At 56.9% G+C, this 17,516-nt stretch overlaps 5 protein-coding genes across 5 annotated transcripts; 3 read left to right on the forward strand and 2 right to left on the reverse strand.

Moving 5' to 3' along the window:
- Window positions 1-127: 127 nt before the first annotated feature.
- Window positions 128-3,896, forward strand: JDV02_007512 (uncharacterized protein). Its single transcript, XM_047989014.1, has 3 exons — window positions 128-1,575; window positions 1,630-2,986; window positions 3,036-3,896. The coding sequence occupies exons 1-3, from the start codon at window positions 598-600 to the stop codon at window positions 3,059-3,061; spliced, it is 2,361 nt and encodes a 786-aa protein (XP_047845013.1). The 5' UTR covers window positions 128-597; the 3' UTR covers window positions 3,062-3,896.
- A 2,050-nt stretch (window positions 3,897-5,946) lies between these two features.
- JDV02_007513 (uncharacterized protein) lies at window positions 5,947-8,965 on the forward strand. Its single transcript, XM_047989015.1, has 7 exons — window positions 5,947-6,609; window positions 6,694-6,737; window positions 6,790-6,815; window positions 6,879-6,969; window positions 7,025-7,276; window positions 7,339-7,630; window positions 7,687-8,965. The coding sequence occupies exons 1-7, from the start codon at window positions 6,596-6,598 to the stop codon at window positions 8,171-8,173; spliced, it is 1,206 nt and encodes a 401-aa protein (XP_047845014.1). The 5' UTR covers window positions 5,947-6,595; the 3' UTR covers window positions 8,174-8,965.
- RPS3 (40S ribosomal protein S3) lies at window positions 8,924-10,449 on the reverse strand. The gene is made up of 2 exons (XM_047989016.1): window positions 10,209-10,449; window positions 8,924-9,899 (listed from the first exon to the last, which is right to left on the reverse strand). The coding sequence occupies exons 1-2, from the start codon at window positions 10,229-10,231 to the stop codon at window positions 9,143-9,145; spliced, it is 780 nt and encodes a 259-aa protein (XP_047845015.1). The 5' UTR covers window positions 10,232-10,449; the 3' UTR covers window positions 8,924-9,142.
- Window positions 10,450-10,693: 244 nt separating this feature from the next.
- Window positions 10,694-14,338, forward strand: YMR1 (phosphatidylinositol-3-phosphatase ymr1). The gene is made up of 2 exons (XM_047989017.1): window positions 10,694-11,401; window positions 11,471-14,338. Exons 1-2 carry the CDS (start codon window positions 11,387-11,389, stop codon window positions 13,760-13,762), a joined length of 2,307 nt encoding a protein of 768 aa, XP_047845016.1. The 5' UTR covers window positions 10,694-11,386; the 3' UTR covers window positions 13,763-14,338.
- Window positions 14,339-14,446: 108 nt separating this feature from the next.
- FRS1 (Phenylalanine--tRNA ligase) lies at window positions 14,447-16,993 on the reverse strand. Its single transcript, XM_047989018.1, has 3 exons — window positions 16,573-16,993; window positions 14,732-16,465; window positions 14,447-14,669 (listed from the first exon to the last, which is right to left on the reverse strand). The coding sequence occupies exons 1-3, from the start codon at window positions 16,623-16,625 to the stop codon at window positions 14,624-14,626; spliced, it is 1,833 nt and encodes a 610-aa protein (XP_047845017.1). The 5' UTR covers window positions 16,626-16,993; the 3' UTR covers window positions 14,447-14,623.
- Between the last annotated feature and the right edge of the window lie 523 nt (window positions 16,994-17,516).

The raw sequence follows: 17,516 nt of genomic DNA on the forward strand, positions 1-17,516 counted from the left end.
CACGCATGTCCTCCTCCGGCCCACCAGCTTCACTCCAGATGGGCGCTAGACCTGTTTCGGCAACGCGTGAGTCCGCCTCCAGCTTCATCATTTCAACTCGGCAGCTGCACCTTGAGCTTTCATCACCATCTGAACAACAAAGCTCCCCAGAGCCCAGTGGTGTCGCCAAAGCTCTAACTCGCACGTCACGCCACGCCTCAGTGTACACTTGCGACGCGTCTGTTACTGGACAGTCTCCCATACCCAAGCCTTTGTTTGCAGAAGCCATCGCAATACCGAGCCCAATGTTCCCTACCACACGCCTTGGAACCTCCTTTCAAGAGTTGCCACACGCAGCGTAACGTCAAAGACGTTGCACCAGGCTTGTTTGTGGCCGAGAGCCTTCAAGTCATATTCATCAGACTCAAGAACACAAGTTTCTGTGCAATCTCCAGTGGTACCTTGGTATCAAAGCGTCGGTTCAATCATTGATCGTACCAACTCGTCGGGCTCCCCAACCGCTCGCCGCCATCTCTCGGCACACTTCCACCATCGGTCAGACATCGCACAACTTTTGAATCAGCACCGCCCTTTACAGAATCAACATCAGAAAGAAGCATGGCCGACATCCAGCTTGGCGAAGCGGGCCCGTTACCGCAAGCCTCGTCGGAAGGAGCCATCGTTTCACCTCCTGACGAGGATCTGATCGACTACGATAGTGACGATGCTTCCCCCACAAACGCTGAGGTGGGAAAGTCATCAAATGATGGCACGCTTGCAGTCAACCCCTCGGACGAAGTGGCCTTAGACCCGGGCTCGCCTGTTGCGAACGGAACGGCAACAGAGCTCGCAACCGCTATCAATACAAGCCATTTGTCGGAGGCTATTGAAAACGACACCGTGATAGGCCATGTGGCTATGGGTCAAGAAGGCAGCCATAGCGTGAGCGGCTATGATGCATCTCATAACAGCGAGGGTGGTGAGGAGGAACAAGCAGATGTCCACGAGATTGACTACGATCATGACGACGTCGATTACCATGCTTCCGACCACGACCACGATCACAGTGCCATGGCCATAAACACAAACCGGCCTGCTTCTCATACCGAAGGCATCCATGATACGACCGCCTCCGGCATGCCTGAGTCCGAAGACCAGGGTGGGCATTTCGAGATCGACTGGGAAGAGCCAGACGCAGACGTCCCGAAAGAGACCAGCGATGGCTTCGCAACGCAGTCCATAAGCGAACACCAAGCAATGGAGCCCACCGAGTCTGCCGGTGCCTTGGAGCACAATCCTTCGAGCGCTGCCGAAGGAAGCGCCGACGAACAGGACTATGACGGCACAAGCATAAACGAGCCGCTGGTCCAGGGATCATTCAAGTCCGGAGGCTTCCCTGACATTCAGGTCTGGTACAGAGGAGAGGAATACCCTTTCTTTTCACAATCATCGGATGGCTTCTTTGGCCATGTTTCCATTCTCGACGAACCTATGGGCACTATCCTTAGCGAATTGCGCTCGATGCTCGACGACGAGATTGGCGACCAAGATGAACTCGTCTTTCAGGTTGATCAGCTTGGCCTTGAATTTTCTGAGGTATTTGCTCACATATCAAATCTTCCGAAATCCTTCTAACCTATAGTAAAATAGTCATCCCCCGGTGCAGTTCTGTCTACCGTAACCTTGCACAAGGTCCTGAATCTCATGGATTCGCTTGCCAAGAATGAAGATCCTGAGAGCTACAGTCAGCTGTATACGTATCTCTTCACGAGACCTGACACTTTGAAGCGTCTGAAGTTTCTTCAAGACAGTGCCACCATCGAGAAAAAGAGCCTTGGGGATGTTCTTTACAACTTTGGCACCCCTGTCGATAGGAGCCCCCAGGGGGTCGATGATTTAGAGGAACTAGAGCATCAGCAGGAAGGGTTCGGTGGCAATGATATCAACGTGGAAGGTGTCGGAGAACTTGGCGAAGATTTTTTTGGTGCTGATGAGAGTACTACCCTGCAACAATTTCCCCCCGGAATGACGAGATTCGACTCTGAAGAGGAGATCGAGAATGAAGGTACTATTGATGGCCTGGCAACATCAGGGATGACAGATGCTCCTCCTCATGACCCCAATACCACGGTCGATTTCGAAAGGGAGCAGGGGTCTGCGACAAGTGGTCGCGGGGGACGCGCCACTGAGTCCAATATCGAGGGCCTCTTCGAGGCGCCGGTAAATGAGGCAAGCGAGGGATTTTCTACCACCACACAGCCTTCGCATTTGGACGAGGACCTCATCCAATATACGGACGATAAGATTGAAGCCGCAGGAGAGGACTCGATCATCGACAACGAACCCCCAGCTCATCGATCTCAGGATTTCCAAACAGGAAGCAGAGGCTTACAAGAGGCTGATGTAGCGGCCAGTGGTGACTTGGTCGATACCAGTGTCGGAAACGACGATGCTGCCATCCAGGTAAACGCGCTGCGTTCTGAGGGTGATCACGTCGATGACAACGACAAGCACGCTGGCGGGAATGGCAACATCGATGGTATGAGGCATAGCACTGCACCAATCGCAGCGAACGCTTTGACTGCCCCAGGCAGCGTGACCCCGGGCACGACAGATGGCGCCAACGCCGAAGAAGGACCTCATGTTGGCCGCCTCAATGCTGAAGCTCGCCACATCCGCAGCACGTCGGATATCAGCATTTCCTTCTCGGAAGCAGGGCCTGAACAAGTGCCATTGGCACTTGCGGATGGCGCAAGCCCTGCCTTACAGATCTTCAATCTCGACGACGCCGCCGCGTCTGGAGTGGAGCCTCTGGAAACGGAGAGCGAAGCAGCAGCCCTTTTGGAGAGCGAAGCGCTGAACGCCGATTTGCCCATAAACCATGATGATCTTTCTGAGATCGACTGGGCAGCGGAAGCGGACGATGACACTGGTGGCGGCGTTGACGAGGCGCAAGCGACGGCCATCAAGCGCAGCCTTCCGGATGACGGCGCAGATGACGGCAACGGTACGTTCCATCGCCTTGACAACCCTGGGGACGTAGCTAATGAGAATAGACGTCAAGCGTCGTCGGTCATCATGAGACCCCGTGTTGTCACACTAACATGGGTTGTTGGAGTCCCAATCCCAACTAAAGCCAGAATCGACTGATAACTGGTGCGACCACATGTGTGTCGGTATCGCGAGAAGAAGCGAGGGACGGTCAACCTAACAAGACGCATCGTGCGTCCCTGGCAAGTATTACGAGGAGGCTTCAGCCAACTTGGTCGGGCGGCCACGATCGGTCGGCCAAAGGTCCGCCACTTCAACAAACACGAACGGTAGGTGCTTGGGATTGCTAACTGACCGTGACAATGAGCAGCACAACCCCAGATCTCGCAAGTGAGCAAGTAATAGCAAGCCGAAACATGCCCATGTTTATACCTCTCCCACCAACCCATTCTCCTTCTTTTGTTCGCCTTCGTTTGTTATTTGGGGTCTGCGCCAATATCCAACGCCTCGCACATCTTTCTACGTAATATGGATGTCGGAACTCGGTCGATGTCGTCGCAGGTTAGCGAAGAGAGACATCAAGTAGGTCAAGAAGTGCTGGAGCGAGGTAGGCGGTAATGGGGGATGGTTATCTTAGGTCGGGCTTAGCCTTAGCCTTCAGCAGACTACGCCTGGGCGGCGTTCGGAAAACAGGGCATCGCCCGCTTCGGTAAGGCGTTTACATCGGAAGGGACTGGATAGCGGCTGGGTCTAGGGTCGAGCGCACTCGATCCAATAGAGAGTCGAGTCATTGACAGGTAGAGTAGCTCAAGGGGATCTTGCCACCAAGGCTCCCATGTACAAGGTAGGAGCCACGGAGCAGGCAAATCAAGATTTCAAACAAATTTCTGTATACTTTGTCGAGGGGCTCAATAGAGCTATGCTGCCAGTCATCCTATCGTACTGATGGTGGAGCTGATGGGTTGCTGGCGTTAGAACCCCGTCGGCGGAGGTGATGCGACGTACACGTGCGGCGCATACCTTGGCTACGGCGACGGTCGCAAACAAACCCTTCAACCAACTGCCACGACATCACACGCAACAGCTGCTACAACTCCTAGCTTCCAAACCTCATCTGGTGAGTTCTGACATGGACAGACCTGTCGCTCTCAACTCCAAGCAACCAGTGAGTGACAGAATGGCGGATTCCGCATCAACAAAAGCTCGGACCTCAAGGACCGGTATCTCGACTACGGCAAGGTGCACCGCGATTCCAATGAGGAAGGCTGCGAGCACACTGGTTGGGCGAACCTGGCTGGCCACGAGTTTGGCATCAGTTGCCATTTTCCTTGTACTTGAGGCGGGTGGGGGGTTGGAGACGGCGTGACCAGCATACCGGGCCGGTGCTGGATGAGGCCGGCGATGCGTGTCGAACTTGTTTCGGTGGCCAGCCGTCAGCCTCGAATGCCCCAAGTATACTTCGTATCGTGGAGCGCTATTTGAAATGTCAAACTTGGGGTGTAATTTCACACACGGAGCGCAGTCTCAAGCCTCGCTTCGTAATGATCGTAGATCCGGCGTGCTACTTGTGTCCCAAAGCCAAGAGACAATCGCTCAGATGACGATTTCCTGAGACATGGCGGCTGGGTTACAATCGAGAGTGACAGCCGTCTTGCAGAAGCTCAAAGACGTTGACGAAGCGGCCGTCACGTGCGTTCTGAGGTGCCCACGCGCCGCGACTGGCCAGCCGGAGGGAGGAAATCCCTGGAGCCGTGCGCGTGCCCCTGGCAGAAGCGCGGGCACCGCCTGCAGAGGACGACGTTCGGTTGCCTGTTTTGGCCTGGGGCCGAGGCAAAGGGCTCGAGGGAGAGCCAGCGATGGGTCTCTCCCTTGATGCCGGCTAGGACGGCCGCCAAATCGCTGATATGACTGGCGCCGCTGTGCCTAGCTTCGATTAGGGTGCTTCTGAGGTGAAGTGTTTAATGTATGGTGCTCTCGAAGCCGCGTTGTGGGGGAGTGGCGGCTCCGTCAGCGCACAGTGGAGGATAGGTGGCGCTGGTGATACGAGCCCCTTTTCAATCTCTGCTATCATGCTTCGTACGAAATGGCGCGAGCGTGTCGAGCAAAGTTCGGGGTGGTATTCCGGCAGAGTTTGATATGCACGTCATTTACCCTCTACATGGGGTTTCATTATGCCGGCGTGCGTGTGTTCGTAAGGCCTGTCACCGTTGGCTCAGTGGCTCAAAGTGTCCTGTTTTTGTCGCGCATTCCACAGAGCACTCACTGTTCGATCTGCTGGTGAGTCGTGACGACAGGTCAGCATGTGTGCATCACAGCAAGGGAGGGGCGAAGAGTTGGTGCTCGAGTGTTCGACGATCCTACAAGGGGCTGCTGCTGCAGGGGCATGCTTGTGCGTGGCCTGAGATGGACAAAGCACCATTGCGCCCTCATCGCTCCGAGTCTGTCTCGACTCTGACATCGTTCGTCAACAACCTTGCATCAAAACGCATTCAGGACTTCCCATCATCGTTCATAGCAGGATAGTAGCACGGGCACCTGGCGGCGCCATAGAGCCAGGGGCAAGCCTCTGAAACTTACCTGTTGGTGGGGAATCGGGGGCGGAGCACGGCGCTAGTCTGCACCAGGGAAGTCCTGGAGGGCACGGGGCGGGCGGGCACCTACTGCCAGACGGGCTGCCCCTGCCCAGGTTCGCCAGGCGTGTTCTGTGCCAGGCCTCCAGCACATCCAGGGGCCCGTGGGCCGCCTGCAGCGACCCGACTACTAAGGTACCTAACCTTAGTACCAACCCAACCTCACATTGACCACCAGGCGGGCAGGCGCGCCTGCAAGCCAGCAGTGGACGGGCCGCTGCTCCACAGCCCGGAGGAACAGAGCCTCGGAGTCCGTGAGGTGAGGAATCGACTCAGCACCTGCAGCCTGGCCCGCAAGACACCAGGGCTGTATGGGGTTACCTGACGAGCGCCTAGCATTCGTCGCCGAAAGTCTTGTACCGCCAGTGTCTGGGCGCCGCCCTCTGTTAGGGCGCAAGTGGTCACCAACCAGCCAGCCGCCCGCTCCATCAACTCTCCAGCTCGGATTGGACACGCAACCACCTCGTCCTCCCATCCATCCGTCTTCCTGCCCTCTCTCCCGCAAATACTAGCTCGCGACGACCTGTCACGACACCCTCACATCCCTCCCCTCGGGCGCTTGCGCGATAACCGCTTCTGGATCTGACTCCCGACCGGCAGCCCCCAGCTCAATCACCCCCGCCCGTCACGACGTTCTCGACGTCACAGACGGGCTCTACGAACGGCCGGCCGATCACGACAGCCCCGATTCGTATCCAACCTGTTGCGTTCTACTCGATTACGCTCTTTCTTCATCGTTGGCCACGACCACTGTCCTTCATGGTCGATCCCTGACGAGCACGACGACCTGCGACTCCTCTTCTGCGATTTCTGTTCGTGCGCGCCCGTGCCTCCTCGCTCTTTCTACTCCCGCGCCGCGCAACATTCCGCTCGTTTCCGTCCGACCTCCCCCGCCGAAGGCGCGTACCGTCGATAGCTCTGGGGCCTAGCACGAGTAGCACGACCGAACCGCTTGCTTCTACTACTGCAAATCTGCGCCCGCTATCATCGTCGCGATGATTGAAGACAAGTATGTCGCAACCGGCTGGTCGTGTGCTTCATCGGCGGCCAACACCCAGGAATTAGCCCTGTGGTTCTGACAAGGTTCTGGTAGATATGTCGGCCTCGCGCTGGCCATGTGCTCGGCGTTAGCCATCGGTAGGTTACAAGTGTCATCGGCCATCCGCAGACTGCTTACACATTACTACAGGCACAAGTTTTGTCATAACGAAAAAGGTTCGCCGCAGCCCCTTGCGACGCGACAAAACTCCCTAGCCTGCGGCTGACCATGATCTCAAGGGTCTTATACAAGCAGAGGAGCGACACGGATTTGAAGGGGAGGGCTTCGTCTATCTCAAAAACCCACTGTGGTGGGCTGGCATTGCCACCCGTAAGTCATCTTGCGCGCGACTCAGATTGTGATGAGGCTGACCGCGCGTGTACAGTCGGCGTTGGTGAGGTTTGCAATTTCGCTGCATACGCCTTCGCGCCAGCCATTCTCGTCACTCCGCTCGGCGCCCTCAGCGTTCTCATCGGTGCTGTCCTTGGATCCTATTTCCTGAAAGAGGAGCTGGGAACGCTGGGCAAGCTGGGCAGCGCCATCTGCCTCATTGGCGCTGTCGTGATTGTTCTCCATGCGCCGCCTGATGAGGAGATTGAAACCATAGACCAAATCCTGCATTATGCAATCCAGCCTGGTACGGTCGCGTCCATAACTCAATGTTTGACCATCAGCTGACCTGTATTCCCCTTCTACTAGGCTTTCTCTTGTACGCTATCTGCGTTGTTGGATTTGCCGTCTTTATGATCTACAGAATCGCGCCGGTCTATGGAAAGAAGAACGCTCTAATCTATCTTTCTATCTGCTCAACTGTCGGCTCCATCTCCGTCATGTCTGTCAAGGCTTTTGGCATTGCCCTGAAGCTCACATTCGCCGGCAACAACCAGTTCAGCCACCCATCAACCTACGTCTTCCTAATCTTGACCGCGGTCTGCATTCTCACCCAAATGAACTACTTCAACAAAGCATTGGCCACGTTTCCGACCAATATGTGAGACATTTCAAGCACCGCTGTCCTCTATTCCTCAGCTGACCCGCCGAAAATAGCGTCAACCCACTGTATTACGTGACCTTCACAACAGCCACGCTGTGCGCCTCATTCATCCTCTTCAGCGGCTTCAACACGACCGATCCTGTCAACACGCTATCGCTTCTTTGTGGCTTCCTTGTCACCTTCACCGGCGTCTACCTGCTCAATCTGTCTCGCGGCGATCCCAACGGCCAGAAGCTCGTCGCCGGACGCGGCGGCCTAGATGCCACACCAACAGACATGGTTTCCAGCTTCCAAACTCGGCGGAGCATGCAGTCGCGAAGGAGCGGCGATCCCGCTCGACACAGCATCGGTAGCATCCACGGGGACAGGGAGGGTTTGATTCGGGCATACGATGAGGAGGAGGCTGCGGGTTTCGGCCTTACTGATTTGGCGGAAGAGAGCGACGACAACACGGGCCGAGCCAATGGCCGAACGAACGGCAAAAAGGAGCATCGTAACAACGACATTGAACTGGAAACCAGGAAGTCGGCGGAGAGATAGTCGCGCGTGGACTATACTTCGTTCACGCAACAGCGGACCGAGGCCAAATGAGCCCTCGCGCACTGCGTTGTGTGAGCAAAGGGTGTTTCTTTACTTTGCATGGGGCACCACTCCCGCACTGTACATTTCCGGAAGCCATCTTGGAAACATGGTTCGCAGGTCGACATCACAAATGGCACGTCAGCACGATCGACTTACCCGGCCTTGTACTTGTGCATACGACGAGAGACGACCTGCACGTGTCTGCCTACTTGCTACGAGGAGTATCTTTTCGGTCAGGCCAGGGACGGAATCCACAATGGGGTGGGTTAGGCGTTAAAAGTGTTAAGGTTCATCTCGATCGGCCGCTGATTATTTTGTTGCCCTATCCTGCCTATGATGACGCTCCTCCTCGTGTGCTTCACACGAGAGGCACGTGAATGGACATTCACCCTGTTGCGTGCGCGTTGGGGGAGAGTGTTTTACCGTGGGGCTTTTTGATGCCTCGTGTACGATGGCGTGGACGTTGAGGCGTCTTTTGTGGAGGGCTGCTGCCACGAAGAGAAACAGACTCGGGGAGCGCATGGCATATGTGACGCACTTTTGAAGGCGACGGCGGCATGACTGGCTGCGGCTGTTGCTTTCTGCTCTACTTCGACACCCACGTAGGGGTACAGACGTTCGTAGACGTGTCTTGAATTGAGGGAACAAAAAGAACATTGTCACGAAAAAAAAAATGGCCTCCTTAAAGTTGGTTGCGGGGTAGGTCGTCTCGGTTCATCAGATTCTCAGGTCTCATTCCATTTTGGTGGCTTGGGTCTACCATACAAAGCAAGATGAAACCTTCCTATGCCCTCAAGCAGATGCAAAGATGATCAATTGACGCCTGAATAGACCGCCATTCCCTTGTCCTGTCCCGTCGTCGTGCCGGTGGCAGCAGTCGTTCGCTTCCACATCCCATCCCCAGCTCCCTGCGTCGCGTGAGAGCATTTATTGCTCAGCGGGAGCAGCCTCCGCCTCACCCTCCTGCTCAGCGTTGCGAGCGTCTTGGCTGGCCAGGTTCTGGGCGGCCTTAGCGCCGTAGTCCTGGCTGACGGGCTGGAGAACAGCCTGCTCCTCCTTGGGCTCGATGATGGTGACGGCGTCGGGCAGAGACTTCTGGGGGCCGGCCTTGCCCTCAGGGTCGGAGCCGCGCATGATCTTGACCTTAATACCCAGGACACCCTGGCGGAGCAGGACGTGGCGAGTGGCCGAGTCGATGAAGTCCTTGGCGGGCTGGCCGGAGTGGATCATGAAGCCGTCGGTGAACTTCATGCTCTTGGCACGGGCGGCACGGAGCTTGCCAGAGACGACAACTTCGCAGCCCTTGGCGCCGGACTCCATGATGAAGCGGAGGACACCATAGCAGGCGCGGCGGACGGCCAGGCCGTTGAGGAGCTTGTACCGGAGGGACTCGCACTGAGCGACGGCGGAGAGGCCGCGGTTCTGGACCTTGGCGGCGTACAGAGAGACGGAGTTCTCGGGGAACTTGAATCGCTTCTGGATGAGCGAGGTGAGCTCGCGGATGCGGCGGCCCTGCTCGCCGAGGACCTCCTGGGTGTGCGTGGCGCGGATGATGATGTCGGTGACGGTTGGCGTGACGCGGACCTCGACGCCAGAGTAACCCTCCTCAGCGAGCTCGCGCTGGAAGAACTCGTTCAGCTCGGCGTAGAAGACACCGTCGGCGACGAACTTTCTCCGCTTGGAGCTGCGAGAGAAGAATAAAAGTCAGTATTATCGCAATCGATGATTTTGCCTCGGCCTCCTAAGCACAGTTGTCCCAAAACTCCTTTGCCGAACCTCTGTCCCACTCGTCTCGGAATATTGACATTGGCCCCGCCCATGCGCGAGTTCCCCAGGCAATTGTACAATTGGCACTGCCATATGCGAGGGCCTCTGAGGCTGGGCGGCGGCCAATATATGCCAATGTTCGCGAATATGGACGGCATCGAGGAGGTTCCGGCGAGGGGTCCGGAACAGTGAACTGTGGGCGGCATCGAGCACGGCGGAAACTCACATCTGAGAACCAGGGTGCGCCATCTTGAAAGGTATGTAACGACGTCGAACGTGGGAGTTTGACTGGGTGTCGAGGGGGTCGGGCGGGTGTGGTCGGCGGGCGCTGGGGAAGTTCGAAAGGTTTCGCGATCCAGGGCGGTAGTGTTGGCGAGCCTCACCCGGAAAGTCGTCCCTCAATTTTTTGGTGTGGGCTGAGCCCTAATTGAGCAGCCGGCTGAGTGGGGTGCGAATGGGAATGGCAGTCGTCCTGGGTGGCTGCAAGTCACGGTGCGCACAGCCTGAATTTTTTTCTCTGGCCCACCTCAGCAAGCGGTGTGTGGGGCCTCGAGCATGCTGCGAGCTCTGTCGGAGAATTTGTTTTGGCGGCGGCCGAGCGAGCGCAAAGGGACCCACCAGGCTGGCTTGAGACCTGACCTGGTCCTCGCCATAGTCACCAGCGGGGCAACCCCAGTGCCAGCTGCCCACCTTTGTTGGCGACGCCGTGGATGCGAGGCCGAGGCCGCGCCTGACAACGTCACCACCTCCCCTCACCCCCGTCTGCCTCTTCGTCCGTAGTCGCAGCCCAGGGCACTCGCGTTCGTCCAGGGAGCGCTTCCGCTGAAGCTGCTGCCCGAGAGCCTCCCCGCCATCCAACAGCCCGCCCGTGCATCGTCCCTCTCGCCGTCGCCCATCTGAGGCCACCCCACCCCACCTTCCATTTGCACTGGGCACAGTAGGTGGCCGGCCAGCTGTGCGTCTCACCTCAGTGGTAACGTGGAGCTTGGCTTGTGATCTGCCATCCCCGGATCCCACTCTGCCAACTTCCAACGACCAGTTGCACTACCGCCGTGTAAGCGAACATCGCTTGTATACGCTGCACCGGCGGCTATCGTACCCTCCGTGTTACAGTATCCTTTTGTTGGCATCATCAAACCATGTTTGAGGCTCTGTTGTAGCCGGTCATCCCGTCGACACGACCCCACCGTACGACAACTGAACTGACTGGCCGGCGCTGGCTGCGACTTTGTACCTACGCGCTCCGTTCGCATCAGCACCTCTCCGGATACGGCGGTTCTCGACCTAGAAAGCGTCGGTGGGCTCTGTGTAGCTGCAAGAGGGCAGTCAACGGCCGGCTGCCCGGGTCGGCGCCGCTACTCGGTCGCATCCTTATATCACGGTCCACGGTGGGCAACTGCTGGGATGGAGGCCCGCAAGGTACGTCGCCGCCTCCTCGACTCTTTGTCCTCAACAGCTGCGCGGAACAAGCGGCCTGACATAGCCCAGGTTATCCACAATGTGCAAGGCATCTACGGCGGCCAGGCCACCAAGGGCACTCTTCGCTTGACTGACTTCCACATGGTCTTTTGCGCGCCAGTCGGCCCGCCTGCGAACGACACGGCTTCAACCCCACCCAAGACGAGGGAGCGATGGCTCACATACCCGATGCTCTGCTACTGCGCGTTGCGGCCGACTCTTCCTACTTCGCGGCAGGCGCCCTCGGTTCGCCTCCGTTGCCGGGACTTCACTTTTGTCACATTCAACTTCACAGATAATGACGCAGCCCGGGATGCCTACGACTTCATTCGGGGGCGTACGTGCAAGCTGGGGACCGTGGAGAGGCTCTTTGCCTTCAGCCACAGGCCTCTCAAGAACGAGCGCGAGGTGAATGGTTGGGAGATATACGACCCCAAAGCCGAGTTCAGGCGCCAGGGCATCAGCGAGAAACTTCCCGACCGAGGCTGGAGGATCACGCACATCAACAAGGACTATACCTTCTGCGACACCTACCCGGCGGTCCTCGTCGTTCCATCAAAAATATCGGATAATGTCCTCAAATACGCTAGGGAATTCCGGTCACGAAATCGCGTACCTGTGCTGTCCTACATCCACCCCGTCAACAACTGCACAATCACCAGGAGCTCACAGCCGCTGGCTGGAATTACCAGAAAGACCAACGTCCAGGACGAAAAGCTCGTTGCGGCTTCCTTCTCCGCCTGGGTTCCAGGCGGTTCGGAAGAGCCTACTCCACCGTCGAGCCAGCTAGATGTAGCGAATGGCAGCCCTATGCTAGCGTCTGAGCTCTCAGACACAGAGCGATATGAAGACGAACTCATCTCAAGGTCGGCAGCCATATACGATGAAAAGACGGGTGAGCAGATTGTTTACGGGCGCCAACAAACAAACATGATTGTGGACGCCCGGCCGACCATAAACGCCATGGTCAACCAGGTTCAAGGCATGGGCTCCGAAAACATGGACAAGTATCCGTTTGCAACAAAGTCTTTTCTTAGTATCGAAAACATTCACGTCATGCGGAGTTCATTGAACAAAGTCATCGAGACGCTGAAGGATGCCGATGTCTCGCCACTACCACCCAACCGGGAGCTGTTGCACCAGAGCGGTTGGCTGCGGCATATTCATAGCGTTCTCGATGGCTCGGCCATCATTGCCCGGAGAATCGGCATCAGACACTCTCATGTCCTAATCCACTGCTCCGACGGCTGGGACCGAACAAGTCAGCTGAGCGCACTGGCCCAAATCATGCTGGATCCATACTACCGGACCCTCGAGGGCTTCGTTGTCCTTGTCGAAAAGGACTGGCTGTCATTCGGGCACATGTTCAGGTTGCGATCCGGTCACCTCAACCACGAGGATTGGTTCACGATCCAGAAGGACGCGCTCGCAGGGTCCAAAATCCAGCCAGGGGAGAACGATGGTCGCAACGACGCCTTTCAAAATGTGCTTAGTGGTGCCAAGAGGTTCTTCAACCCGAACAAAGACGATGCCGATCTCGATGCTATTAGTGAGACGGCCTCGGGGAAAGTCGTTGACGATGAAGCAACCACCCCCAAAATGGTCAGCCCCGTCTTTCATCAGTTCCTGGACTGCACATACCAGTTGGTGCGGCAGAACCCCAATCGTTTCGAGTTCAACGAGCGGTTCCTGCGGCGCCTGCTGTATCACCTGTATTCTTGCCAGTACGGAACGTTTCTGTATAATTCCGAAAAGCAAAGGAAGGATGCCAGAGTCAGCGAGCGAACGTCCTCCGTGTGGGACTACTTCCTTTGCAGAAAGGCCGAGTTCACAAATCCCGATTATGATCCCACCATCAACGACAGGGAACGCGGCCAGGAACGCATTCTTCTTCCAAATCTCAAAGAGATCAGATGGTGGTACCAACTTTTTGGGCGAACTGATGACGAGATGAACGGTGCCCTCCATGCTGCAGCGCTGGCAGAGAACGACAGGCAAGCTGCCGTATCTAACCTTGGCCAGGGCAGCCCTGGCGCGCTATCCAGATCAGCTGCTGCCTCACCAAAGCCCCCTGGATTAGCTTCCAGTCAGTCCGTTCTCGCGGCCGTCGAAACGGCTCATGAAACCCTTACCCCTAGCTCGCAGCAATCGACACTACGTCGAAGCGCTTCCGCTGAGGGCCCCGGCGCCTTTGCTTCTATTCGCGACGGAATCTCTGGCCTGAGCCTAGGCAGAGGCATGCTTTCCAACTTGGGGCAAAATGACCAATCGGCGCCCGAAACACCTTGTCGCACCGACCAAGAGCTGCGAGAGATGGCGTAGGAGGTCATATTTGCAGAATGGAATGAGCCCGGCCCATACGACATCATCGAAACGCCGAACACCACCATTTACCTTTGCGAAACTCCCGACTACAGTCAGCTGGGCCTCATTGAAGGGAAGTGCATCCGGCCGGATTGCGAGGACTGCGGGCGTGGCTCCACGGAGGGCGTCAGTTGTGGCTGGGCAGTCGTTGACCAGGCCAAGACCAGCAAGGCGGGACCTGTGGTATCGTCACAGCCACATGTGAAGTCGTCTACTGAATGAAAAGCTAGCATACACGGTACGAGTACTTGCAGCGTTCGATAGTTAAGCGTTTTGCTCGTCGCCCGAACGCGCTGCCATCACGGTGTCACTCACACATTGACACGGAGTTCTGGCTGCGATACGCACAGCATCTATCTGGCTGCAGCGCACAACAGCAGATGGCGGGCTCATGGTCGAAGCCTCTTAGGCCGATGAGTCCCCATAGCGTTCTTTAGCATAGACTTGATGTTTTTGCTTTTGTGCTAGTAATACTACAACTGACATGCTTTAAAGCGATCCCTGTATATCAGTGACCTTGCATGTTTCTCGAAGCTTTGGTTGATTTGGCACATATATGCGCAAAGAGGAAACGAGCAAAGAGGAAACGAGATGCGCATGGCATGCATGGGGAGAGAAGCGGCATGCTCGAATCTCAACGCGGGCTATTGCAGCGTGTATTTGCACTCACAGGGGAACACATGTGGTAGCCCACTTCACAGGAGATACAAATTAAAATGGGCCGCCTCATGCAGAATGTATCATCTATCTCGCAGGTGTCTGGTCTAGTAGCCTACATCTGGGGCCTGTCCCCGTTTTAGTCTTCACCGAGAACAGCTCTCATAAGAAGACTTCGAGGTTGATCTCTAGGGTGCTGACAGGGTATCTGGAAGGGAGGATATAGGGTCAGTGCTGTCGGCATTCGTGATGATCTATAGCGGGACTCACCTCAGGTCAAACTTCTCCAGAACAGTGGGGTGCAAGATGCCGAATTCGCCGATGCGAGCCTCCTTGCCTCCAAGGCGGAGGTACACGCCCGCGGCGTGGCCGGGGAAGAAGGTATCCTCGTTGAGTTCCTCAATCCAGTACCCGTCGGGCTTGCTGGGATTCTGCTTCACCTCAAAGTCAACGCTCCTGCCGCAGGTCAGGCCTTCCTCGTGCGTCAGGAAGGCAGTCCGCAGCATCAATAGGACCCGGTCCAGGAGGCCGTGAACAACCTCGAAACCACTGGATTTGCCGCACCAGGCGGCGGCGAAATGGCGCTCGTTGCGAGCCTTGCGCTCCTCGCGCTCGTCCTTGAAAGCGACGTCGGCAACCTCGAAGATCTTGATGGGAACGCTGTGGCCCTTGTTCTCGCGAATGGTCTTGAGTAGGCCCGGTAGCAGCGACGTCCTCACAACTTGGTACTCCAGGGTCTTAGGATTTGCCAGACGAACAACCGTCTTTCCGTCATCCTTGCGGTTCAGCCACGCAAAATTCTCATCGTGGCTACACAAAATGAGGGGCATGACTTCGCTCCAGCCCGCCATGGCGGCCTCCACACGTACAATATCGCTGAGCTTGTTGACCATCAGAGGGGCACCGACAGTCGCGCTCCGTGTAGGAGCAGTTCTTGGCAGTTTGTTGAAGCCGTAGCACACAGCGAGGTCCTCCATGATGTCGCACTGGTGGAGAATATCAGCTCGGGTGGGAGGGATAGCGATCTCGAGAAGGTTGGCATCCCGATCTGAGGGGCGAGAGGAGTAGGCCATCTTGGTCAGAAGGTTACACAGCGACTCTGGCGTCTCGTTCAAGCCGGTGCAGCTGTTCAGGTAGTCGACTTCGGCGTGAGTAACCCGGGGTTTGAGGGTCGGCGTAACCCTCGTCAGGTCGTTGTGATCCGAGACAATCTTGACGGGCTCAACAGTGAAGGGCTCAGCGCAGTACATGGAGAACATAGTGACGAGCATGTCAGTGACAATCTGGAGCTTGGTGAGGTCGGTGGCAGTGATCTCAATGAAGACATTGGTAGTGTTCAGTGTGATCTTGGAGTGCTCGCCATTGATGATCGGGGGGAGCGAGCACACAACGCGGTTTGCATCGTAAATAACTGGATAGACCGGTGCGTCACGAATGATGTGAAGGAAGCGTCCAAGATGCTTGTCGTTCTCGTAGAAGGTCATAAGCTCCTCCGCATTCATCTTCTTGGTCTGGTTGAGCGGGATGAACTCGATGTCTCTGGGCGGCAGCGCCTCGTAGGTGAAGGGACCCTGAATGGTGTCCAGATCATGTGTTCCCATCGAGACGAGTGTTCTGTTCCGAGCCAGGTTCTGGTGCAGCTTGTCTTGCAGGGCGATGAAGGAGTCATAGCGATCCTGGGTAAACTTGATGTTCCGCAGGACGGCACCGGCCACGTACGGGCGAACCTTGGTGGTGTCTGGCAGGACCTTGATGACCTGCTGCGGCTCGTTCTTAGGCTCGACTACCCGGAAATTGGGAGGGGCCATGCGGCCACGGAAGATGTTGAGATTGAGGGCGATGCCCTCGAAGCAGAGCATGTCATATCGGTTGGCGGGGATTTCGATCTTGAGCTGCGGGGGTTCTTGGACTCCATTGACAATGGGTCTTTCCTCCTCCTCGGTATCTTCGTCAAGTTCAATGCCGTAGTCGAAGCAGAGGTCCTCGAATTCGGCTTTGGTGAACCTACGACGGCGCAGGTTAGCACGATATGCTGGCATTGGGCAACACGGGTTGTTGGACAGCGCGAAGCTCCAAGCAGCCCGAGAAGAGGGGCAGAGTCGGGCACGCACTTCTGGCCAAGGGCCTCGAACAGCTTGTACTTGTCGACGGAGATGGTCGGCATGATGAGATTATGCGCTCAATGCCTCTCCTATGTGTGGTTATCGTTGCACCAAACACGACGGACTCGGTTGCGACCGGTGGCGGCGGTGGGCTTGGTGGATGTGGTCTTGAGTCACAGGGAATTTTTGTCCAGCGACACGACGACCCAGCTGCGCCGTCTCGCGGGGGGGTGAAGAGATTGGCCACGACTTGGGCTTCGAGGCGTCCGCCAGTGGGATGGCTCGTACCCCGCTAACGCCAGGCTCTGAATCGGCCATGGCGGGGTGAACGAGGTCGGAACATTGATGCTCCAGCTCCCCTCTGAAGCCTCAGAAGCCGCCTCGGTGGCCCCTTGGCCGGGTGGGCAGGGGCACTGACCACCACAGAGCTAAGGCACTGCTTTTAGCGCTGCCAGAGGCGCGTCAATGGGTACCAAGGCACACCCAAGGAGGGGGGACTTCGCTGTGGCGGAGACGAGGTGATGTCAATCAGGCATGGTTGGTGATTGCCAGCGACGGCGGGGAGGGCGGTGGGGGGGCTGGACTCGACGTTTGGGTTTCGAACCGGAGCTCTGTGATCGGTCGGTCAGAACTTCAGAAGAATCTGTTTCTCACGATCCGAGCCTGCTGTTTTGATCACAGTCACAGCCCTGGTCACTGTCCTCGCAGTCTGTGCTCGTGTGCCCTCCGAGCGCCGCTGAGAAAATAAATGCCGTATCTCACCCAACGGCTGGACGCTACCTTGGGTGGAACGGCGGGCAGCTTCTTTCCTACCTAGCGTCGTCTGGTTGTTTACAGCGCATTCCCCTGGGTCATCTCCTGCCCGCCGCCCCGTGCTGCTGCCCCACCCCACCACCTGGCTGGGCCAGCCTCTGCGAGCTGCCTGGGGCGCCGTTCAACCCAGTGGATGGAGG

Source organism: Purpureocillium takamizusanense, chromosome 7 (assembly GCF_022605165.1).
Source record: "Purpureocillium takamizusanense chromosome 7, complete sequence".
Classification (NCBI taxonomy): Eukaryota; Fungi; Ascomycota; class Sordariomycetes; order Hypocreales; family Ophiocordycipitaceae; genus Purpureocillium; species Purpureocillium takamizusanense.